This window comes from Echinops telfairi, unplaced genomic scaffold (genome assembly GCF_000313985.2).
Source record: "Echinops telfairi isolate 266 unplaced genomic scaffold, ASM31398v2 ScPeMD7_7417;HRSCAF=8455, whole genome shotgun sequence".
NCBI classification, from domain to species: Eukaryota; Metazoa; Chordata; class Mammalia; order Afrosoricida; family Tenrecidae; genus Echinops; species Echinops telfairi.
The window spans coordinates 4,050,275-4,060,670 of NW_022111317.1; the positions used below are offsets into that span (position 1 = coordinate 4,050,275).

At 41.3% G+C, this 10,396-nt stretch overlaps 1 protein-coding gene across 1 annotated transcript in view; it reads right to left on the bottom strand.

Moving 5' to 3' along the window:
* Positions 1 to 10,396, bottom strand: part of CUNH11orf80 (chromosome unknown C11orf80 homolog) — an 82,850-nt gene that overhangs the window by 35,255 nt on the left and 37,199 nt on the right. The window contains exon 4 of the mRNA XM_045297156.1: positions 7,899 to 8,005. Within this exon, the coding sequence (XP_045153091.1) occupies positions 7,899 to 8,005 (107 nt within the window). The remainder of the gene's footprint in view (positions 1 to 7,898; positions 8,006 to 10,396) is intronic.

The following is a 10,396-nucleotide window of genomic DNA, read 5'->3' on the forward strand; positions in this document are numbered from 1 at the left end:
GGATCCAAGCAAGACAAAATTCTTGACAACTTCAACCTTTTCTCCATTTATCATGATGCTACCTACTGGCCCAGTTGTGAGGATTTTGGTCTTCCTTACATCGAGTTGTAATCCATACTGAAGGCTATAATCTTTGGTCTTTATCAGCAAGTGTTTCAATTCCTCCTCACTTTCAGCAAGCAAGGTTGTGTCACCTGGATACCACAGATTGTTAATACGCCTTCCTCCAATCCTGATGCCACACTCTTCTTCATACAATCCAGCTTCTCTGATGATTTGCTCAGCATGTAGATTGACTGAGTAGTATGGTGAGAGGATACAACCCTGATGCACACCTTTCCTGATTTTAAACCATGCAGTATTCTCTTGTTCTGTTCGCACAACTGCCTCTTGATTCATGTACAAGTTTTGAATGAGCACAATGAAGTGTTCTTGAATTCTCATTCTTCTCAATGTTATCCATAGTATATTATGGCCCACACAGCCTAATGCCTTTGCGTAGTCAATGAAACACAAGGAAACATCTTTCCGGTATTCTCTGCCTTCAACCAAGATCCATCTGACATCGGATATCCTTTGTTTCACGTCCTTTTCTGAAACCAGGCTGAAATTCTGGTAGTTCCTTGTCATGACACAGTTCCAACGATATTGTTCTATATCCTACTTCAGTGAATAATGTCTGGGATCTTAAAAGCGTGCAAGTGGCATCTAAGGCACAACTACTGGTCTGTTTACAGGGAGCAAAAGAGAAGGAAATCAAAGCCTCAAAGTAGAAACTAGTCCACAAGACTAATAGCCCACATGCATGACAGCCTCTTCTAACCTAAGACCAAAAGAACTAGCTGGTGCTCAACTACCACTATAATTTATTTAGAACAAGGACACAACAGAAGGCCCTAAAAAAAGAAAAGAAAGCAAAACACAGAACAAATCTTAAATTCCTAAAAAAGGCCAGCACTATTGATTGAACCAATAAAGATTAGGGGAACCCCCAAGACTATGGCCCTAAAATAACTTTTGAATGTGAAATTGAAGCTATTCATTCAGGTCACCTTTCTTTCAGACAAATAATAGATGGCCTTATAAAATACACAGTATCACCCATGAGTAATGTACTCCCTTAAACAATGACATCGATGAGACCAAACAATCAACATTTACCCAAAAGTAAAGGTAAGAAAGCAAGGAGGCATAGGGGGTGGGGGAGCTAGATCAATGGAAGCAGATCAAACAGAATATAAACAATGCAAAAATTGTAACTAATAGTGCAGAACAATTTGATTGAAATTGCTAAAGGTGAACAGAATTTGTAGTGCAAACTTTCACCTAAAACACAATTTTTTTTAAAAAAAATTGGATTTTGGTATAAAATGTTACTAGTAGAAAAGCAATGATCTCTTATAGAAATTTTCTGTACTTAACACTTCCAAAACAATTTCTTGGAAGAGTTTCAAACCTCTGTAACCTTGGTGATTACAGGGTGTGTTACAGAACAGGCTAATTATATCTCAACAGTAAGGAGGCCAAGTGAGTGAAAATTCCTTGAGCAGCTACCAGAGAGGGGCTGCAATTAATACTGATTTCCTGAACACCTGCTATATGCAAGCAATTCGTATGCATCCATTTAGTTAACACACCAATCTTGTAAGAAATAACCCCATTTTGTAGATGTGTATAATATAATAAGACTAAAACTGGGGGAATCAATTGCAATGATCCACGCATAAACTCCACCCCCACCCCAGGGGGATGAACAACAGAAACGTGGGTGAAGGGAGATAGCGGTCAGTGTAAGAAATGAAAATAATAATACTTTATCTAGGGGTCATGAGGGTGGGGATGGGGGAAAAGTGGGAAAAAGGAGGAGTTGATAGCAAGGGCTCAAATAGAAACTAAATGTTTAGAAAATGATGATGGCAACATATGTACAAATATGCTTGACACAATTGATGTATGGAATGTTATAAGAGCTGTAAGAGCCCCCAATAAAATGATTTTTTTAAAAGGGCTGAAAATGTGAATTAATGTGTCTAAGGCCACATGGCTAGTTAAGTGGCAGAACTGGGATTCAAAGCTAGAACTAACTAATGCTAGGTCCCACATCCCATTATGTGATGCTGTCTCAGCCAGGACCATCATTTTCTGGGCACAGGACAATCTGAGTGAAGTAACAGACCCGTCTTCGTGTGGAGTCTGACAGACAGTGCTTTTGCGTGTCTACTGAATGTAGGCATTCATTCAATGAAAAAAACCCAACAACATATAATGGGGCTTATGTGGCCAGCTGTATGGAGAGAAATAAGACCATTTCTGACCCCAAAGTTCACAGTCCAGGAGAAGAGAAAGACTAGTGAGTCAGGTACACGGCAAAGTGAGAAGTCTTAGGGTTTGGCTATAGGAAATGCCTAAGGACCCTGGGGGGTCTGGCCCCTCTCCCAGACCTCCTGTCAGGTCCAAAGAGGGTCTCACACAGAGCCAGGAGCTCCTCTCTGAATATTCTCTAAGAATTATAATAAATTATAATAAATAACTAAAGTGATACTACATCCGCAGCCTTTTACTGTTGGGAGTTAGAAACCCAGTAACCCTGCCTGTCCTGTCCACCAAAGCAGTCAACCTTTGAAAGGGCTTTTAAGAAAAAAAACAGATACAAAATAAATAAACAGATGCTGTTAGCCCAAGGAAACAGGCACCACTATTGAATCAGATGGCTTCAGCCTTCACCTTGGTCTACCAAACCAAAAACCAAAGTGACATGGAGTCGATTCTGACTCATAACAACCCAGTTTCCAAGGCTGTAACTCTTTACAGGAGTAGAAAGCCTCATCTTTTTCCCATGGAGTGTTTGGTGGTTATAAACTGCCAACCTTGCAGTTAGCAGACCAACACGTTACCCACTAAGCTGCCAGGGCTTCTCCTTGGGCTACAAGTCTGATTATTTGATGAGACATAGAAACTTTTATACTTATAAAACACTAACTTCTGCAGTATTATGGATCCTTACTAACACTTTCTAGAAGACAGTATCTATCTACAAAAGCAAGCAAATGAACCATTGAAACAGCATGAATTTGGACCCATGGGGGAGAGCAGACCCGCACTCCTCAGGGTGTTCAGGGCTGTGACCTGTCAGCAGCAGAGCACCAGGCCTTTCTTTGAAGGGCTTCTCTGGGGTACAAATCACTAACCTTTTTGAGTCTAGTCAAGCACCCAACTGAGCCTCCCAGAGACTCCTCGCACATACACATTGACAAACATATATATGGTACACAGACACACATGTATGTATGTATGTATGTATGTATGTATGTATGTATGTATACATACAAGGAGCCCTGGTGGTACAATAGTTAAGCACTTTCCGGCTAACAAAAAAATTATCATTTCAAATCTACCCAGTAGTTCTGAAGGAACAAGACTTGACAATCTGCTTCTGTCAAGATCACAGCCATGGAAGTTCTACTCTGAAGCTCTTCTGCTTGTTGCTATGAGTCAGAACTGATTCTCTGGCAGCCAACAACAATATAAGAACCCTATTCTCTCACTCAGCATTATGATAAAAATATAAAATAGGTTAAATGGTCAAGCATATTTTGTGAAATCAGACTGTCTTTGTGAGCCAGTCTAGGGAGCCCTGGTGGCATAGTGGGTTACACACTAGGCTGCTAACCGCAAGGTCCGCAGTTTGACACCACCTGTCACTCTGAGGGAGAAAAATTAAGCTTTCTATTTCCCTAAAGAGGTACAGTGTTAGAAACCCACAGGGGCTTCTACGTTTGCAACCATGGGCATGGAAAACTAGCCCTGTTTGGAGAAAGATCTCTAATGTTCCGAGATAGAAATGCCTTCAAGTACACATTCTCCCCTGCAATAGGCCTCCATTAAGGAGCAGCCATAAAGGAGCTACCATAAAAGATGAATCGCTCCTGCATCTAGCTGATTCCCTCTGCCTGAAGGTTATCTGTAGATAAGAGCAATCCAGTTCTATACCCTGGACCAGGTAAAATGTAGCAAACTCTCTTCTGATACGCATCTAGATTGTTCCTCTGAGGGCTCAGGGGCATTTGAGGTCAACTAGTACTAGGGTCAAGATGATGATTCACCTCACTGCTCATTATGTTATTACCCATTGACTATGTAATATGTTCACTGTATGACATATATCCATTTGACAGATCTGTAAGCCTCATTATATATATGCACTGGAAAATATATTCACTCTCTTGGTCCCCACATAGGGACAAAGAACCCCTGTGCCCTGCTGTCTTTCATTTTCCACAACTGCGAACTCACTCCTAAGGACCCATACTCCCACAGGCAGTTCTAACCTGTCCTATGGGGTCACCAAAAGTTAGAATGGACTTGATGGCAGTGAGTCTGGTTTGGGGGATGAGCCAGTCCAATGAACCCCAAGCTGTGGAGCTCTGTGTACATGAGACATGCAGCCTCACAGCCCTCTGTGAAGTTTTCTTCCGTGTCCTCACTGCCCACTCCAGTGGCAGGTTTACTACAGCTGTCTCACAGTAGTCTCCATTCACTAGACTTTGCTGCAAACCCTGCCACTAAGTTTTTCTTCCCAACTGGCCCATGCATAGTGAGCACTTTCATAACCTCCTCTTTTCTGTTCTCTCCTCATTCAAGTGTCTGTGAGCTAGCAGCACAGTGCCAGAGAGAGAGCATACAAGCTAGGTTCAGACTTGCTCTGCCTCAGTCAAGGAAGTGACACAGAAATGAACCTCAATTTTTAAAGTGTGTGTGAAGAGGAACTTGAACCAAAGTGGGAAGCCCTGAGGAAAACAATCTCCCTCTTAGGAGACTAAGCATGCATTGCATCCAGTAGACAGCACCAGATGTCTTGACCAGCTGAGCTGATAATGGTACCTGGCAGCCTGCTGAGCAGCTTCGAATGTCAATCCCCACAATCCCAGCAAGAATCCTGTCTTTCCCACTAGGCTCCTGAAAGGCCTTACTAAGCCTCTTCTCAGTCTCCCACTCCAGGGCTCCAACCACATGCCCTCTGGCTGGACGACTGTGATCTTTCCTAATCTCCATCACTGACTGGTTTCAAGTCACCCAATTCCCATGTTCTCCTCTGCACCCCATCATCTTGGGAGACTTTCACATCCTATAGATGACCAGTGCCCGATGCCTTGACCTCCTCCTCACCAGTGACCTGATCTCCCCTGCATTCCATGGCCATAGCTTGGAACTAATTTTTTTGAAAATCATTTTACTGGGGGCTCATACAACTCTTAACATAATCCATCCATCCATCCATTGTGTCAAACACATTTGTACATTTATTGCCATAATCACTCTCAAAACATTTGCTTTCTACTTGAGTCCTTGGTATCAGGTCATTTCCTTCCCCCCTCACCCTTGGTAATTTAGAAATTATTATTATTTTGTCATGTCTTACACTGTCTGATGTCTCCCTTCACCCATTTTTCTGTTGTCTGTCCCCCAGGGAGGGGGTTATATATAGATCCTTGTGATCAGTTCCCCCCTTCTACCCCACCTTCTCCTTCCCCTCCTGATATCACCACTCTCATTATTGGTTCTGAAGGGTTTATCTGTCCTGCATTCCCTGTGTTTCCAGCTCTTATCTGTACCAGTGTACATCCTCTGGTTTAGCCAAATTTGTAAGGCAGAATTGGGGTCATGATAGTGGCGGGGGGGGGGGGGCGGAGCATTAAAGAACTAGATGAAAGTTGTATGTTTCATCGGTGCTATACTGCACCCTGGCTGCCTTATCTCCTCCCAGCGACCATTCTGTAAGGGGATGTCCAATTGCCTACAGATGGGTTTTGGGTCTCCACTCCCCACTCCCCCTCATTCACAATGATATGATTTTCTGTTCTTTGATGCCTGATACCTGATCCCATCGACAGCTCGTGATCACACAGGCTAGTGTGCTTCTTCCATGTGGGCTTTGTTGCTTCTGAGCTAGATGGCAGCTTGTTTATCTTCAAGCCTTTAAGACCCCAGACGCTATATCTTTTGATAGCCGGGCACCATCAGCTTTGTTTACCACATTTGCTTATGCACCTGTTTTGTCTTTGGCGATCATGTCGGGAAGGTGAACACCATGGAATGATAGTTAAATATAACAAAGTGTTCTTGCATTGAGGGAGTACTTAAGTAGAGGCCCAATGTCCATCAACTGCACTAAAATTAAATCTAAAGTTAAAGAAACAAAACAAACAAAACTTAAGCTGAAATGCCCCACTCTAATTTGAACAGATATACACTAAGGTGTTATACAGTTAATAGTTAATACCTCCACAGGTCAAATTATGTGTTCTTTAAATGTTCATTTGGATAATCCTTTGAATATGCTTACTTCTTTTGCAATAAGGGAAAACTCCTAAGAGAAACTTTATCACTGTGATAACTTCCTATTAATTCAGGTCTCTGATCCCTTCAGCCCCAATAAACCTGTTTCCAATCTCAAGACTCCTAAACCTGATCCCTTTGTACAGGGCTAGGTGCCCTTGCTCTGTGCTACCGCAGCATTCAGTGCTTACCTACAGCACACTTTCCACATTGCATCATAATCACTTATTTACTTGTCTTTCTCTTTAGATCCCAAGTTCCTTGGGCTTAGGCAACATGCCTTAGGCCTCCGGGGCCTTCAATACCTAGCACTGTGTCACTGCTTGAACAAACACAAGTTTCTGCTCTGATGACTAAATACTGAAGTAGCACTGAGGTCTATGAGTGAGATAGTTTCAAGTTCTAATTTTGCCATTTGTTTCCATATGACCTTGAGGAAGTCTATCAAATGCTCAGAGTCCACCTTTATGCCCATGTAAAACAGAGGAAAAACTTCTGTCCTCTCCATCTGTTGGAGTTGTCAGGAGACTTAAATAATACATATAAATATCAGGTATGACAATTACCGCGACTTGTTCAGACTGGCTGAAACACATAAACTTGTTTTCCTTGAATTGCTGGCCTTGCTTCACTAGAATCACCTTTTTATTGCCACTTGGCATTAATAGTTTCAGAGCTCACTAGCCATGAGCTGTTCCAGATTGCTGATCCATCAGTACCTTAAAGAAGATAAGGCACAGTCAGGAATGAGTACTTGTGGTCTCAATACTGCACCTGCTCCTTCCAGAAGGTACAGGGCACATGGAGAGAGCCCTCCCAAATGATTCCTGGGTCAATGTTGTAAGTATTCTAAATCTTGACGTCTGACCCACCAGCTCAAAGGAAGGGTCAGAGAATCATAAAGGGGATGGAGAATGTACAGTCACTCTTGTAACTCTGGACCTCAAGTAAATCAATAAAGACATCTCTAGAATAAACTTAATAAAAATAGAGCCAAACAGGATCTTCCCCTGGAAATGGACTTTTATTTCTCAGGATCTCCAAATTAAAATAAGGACTTACTGGTTCCCAAACTTACCTGCACATTAGAATCCCCAGATTTATTTATTTATAATTACAAAGCACAGGCTATTTCATAGACCAATTAAGTTACCACCTCTCAGAGCAGGCTGAGGCACCCTGCTGGTAAAATGATTAAGTGCTCAGTGGCTAACTGAAAGGCCAGCACTTCACACCCACCGCTGCTCTGTGGGAAGGAAGATGTGGTAGTCTGCTTCTGTAAAAATTACAGCCTTAGAAACCCTATGGGGGGGAATTCTACTCTATTCTGGGGCGTCACAATACGTTGGAATCAATTTGATGACCACAGTTGGTTTTTCTGTCAGTTGAAGGACCATATAGACATTAATATTTTGGAAGTACCCAGGTGATTCAAGTGTGTACAGGGAAGCTTGGGGACTAAGGTTTTATTTCATGTCAACTTGGACAAAAGCTCTTATTTCTTACTATTTGTGGAAAAATAATAGCATCAATGGTTATTTATGAACCACAACCAAACCTGCCTCAAACATCATCTGGAAGGATGATCCAGAAGTGTCTGGAGAACCGCTGGCATCTTTATAGCTCCATGTCAGCTTTGCAGACAATCTTGACAGGATGGACTGTACTTCTGCATGAGAAGAGATGGCAACAGAGTAGAATATGCAGTGTAGGTAAGCACCAGAGTTCTGGAATTGTTTATTAAACTGATGAGCCAATAAAGCTTTCCCCTGATGAAAAGATTATCTGCAAGATTTAAAATATAATTTGAAATGGCTGTACATCAGCAAATTGCTTGAACATTTAGCATTACATTATGAGGTTACGACATTTAATCTCATGTTTTCAATTTTTCACATTTTCTAAATCAATTGCATTTTTAGTTAATTTCCACAAGGTCATGTCTAATGCTGGAAATCTTCAGAGTTGATAGTTTTATTTCATTTCTGTGTTTGTGTGTGTGTGCTTTAAAAAATGAATCAGCTCATTATTTAATAAACACTAATCTAGTAAGTGAGCTAATTTAAAGCTGAAAACAAAAATATCCTTTAGGCATATACCTAATATAGTAAGTTCTTTAATGAGGTACTGTACTCTTAAACACAGAAAATCAGACTCATGCTGACTTGTAGTTCATGAACTAACTACTATTTATATGTATTGACACAGAACTTTGCACAAAGCATCAGTGAGTCCTGGATCACCAACGACCAGAAAAACATCAAAGTCCTTCTTCCTCTCCATATCCTGGCACTCATCTTAGAAAGGAGAAAACAAATCGACCATTTTACAAAAGCCCTCTCCCTTCAACTCCCCTCTACATTAGAATAACAATAAAGAACTAAATATCAATGTTGTCACTAGATGCCATCAACTTAGTTCTGACTCACAGCAATCTGTGGTACAACTTGGGTCTCCACTCTGCACTCCCCCTCATCCATATTGATAGGTTTTTTTGTTCTGGGTCTTTGATGCACAATACCTGATCTCATGGACACCTCGTGCTCACACAGGCTGTTGTGCTTCTTCCATGTGGACTTTGTTGCTTCTCAGCTAGATAGGCACTTGTTTATCTTCAAGTCCTTAAGCCTCCAGACACTATCTTTTGATAGCCGGGTGTCATCAGCTTTCTTCACATTTGTTTATGCACCGCTTTGTCTTCAGCGATCATGTCAGGAAGGTGAGAATCATGGAATTCCGGTCTAATAGAACACGGTGTTTTTGCATTGAGGGAGTACTTGAGTAGAGGCCCAATGTCTGTCTGCTACCTTAATACTTACCATATAAATATATGTACATAGATCTATTTCCCTATCATTTAATATATATATTTACATATGTACATGCCTGTATTTATGCCTCTATAAATGTCCTTTGCCTCCTAGTTCTTTCCTCTATTTTCTTTTACTTTCCTCTTCTCCCACGATCATGTTCAGCCTTCATTCCCTAATTCCTCTCAGCTACATTGCCCTTAATCAAGCCCCAACAGGCATCCTATACCCTCTTCACCATCTATTTTAGATCACTTGTTCCCTTGTCCCTGGCTTGGTTGACCCTCCTCCTTTTCCCTGACACCCCCTTTCCCGTGTTCTCCCCAGAACCGTTGGTCCCATTGTTTTCTCCTCCAGATTGTTGAAGGTCTTCTTTATTGATGATCCTCTACTTTACCAAGCATAATGTCCTCCTTCAGAGACTGGCCCTCCTGATAAAATGTCCAAAGTGTAGAAAACAGACTCCTCACCCTCGTGTCTAAGGACCATCTTAGCTACACTACTTCTTCAAAGATAGATTTGTTTGTTCTTCTGGCAGTTCATGAATTATTCAATATTCTTTGTCAACACCATAATTCAAAGGTATAGATTTTTCTCAGGTCTTCCTTATTAATTATCCAGCTTCCACATCCATATGAGGCAAATGAAAATCCCATAGTGTGGTCAGGCCCATCTATTCCTTAACATGGAATTTTTTGTGCTTTTTAACACTTCAAAGATGTCTTGCTAGCAAATATGCCTAATGTGACATGTCATTTGATTTTTTTGACTGTTACTTTTACAGGGGTTGATGTTAGATCCATGTAAATACACATAAGAATATAATAATTCACTGCCACAAAGTCAAAGCCTACTCAGAGGCACCCTATAGGACAGTAGACTGCAACTCCTTATGAGAGTAGAGAGTCTCATTTTTCAGTTGTAGAGCAGAGGTGGCTTCAACCTGCTGACCTTGGGTTGGAAGCTCAATGCATTACCACTTCACCCCCGGGGCTCCTGATTATGGACAAGTTGCTCTTAAATGAAAGTTGCCTAAGTAGCAAAAATAATGTCCTTAAAAACACATTTCCACAAACTTATACCTGAGGGAAAAGATTTAATACAAAATGACGGAGAGAGACTTTATAATAAATAGTCTATAACTTAACTCTCAAAGAGTAAATGAAAACAAGAATATACTGTTAAAAATCAAATGCCAAAACATACAATTTTCCTCTAGTTCTTAAATGCTTCCGCCCCACCCCCACTAT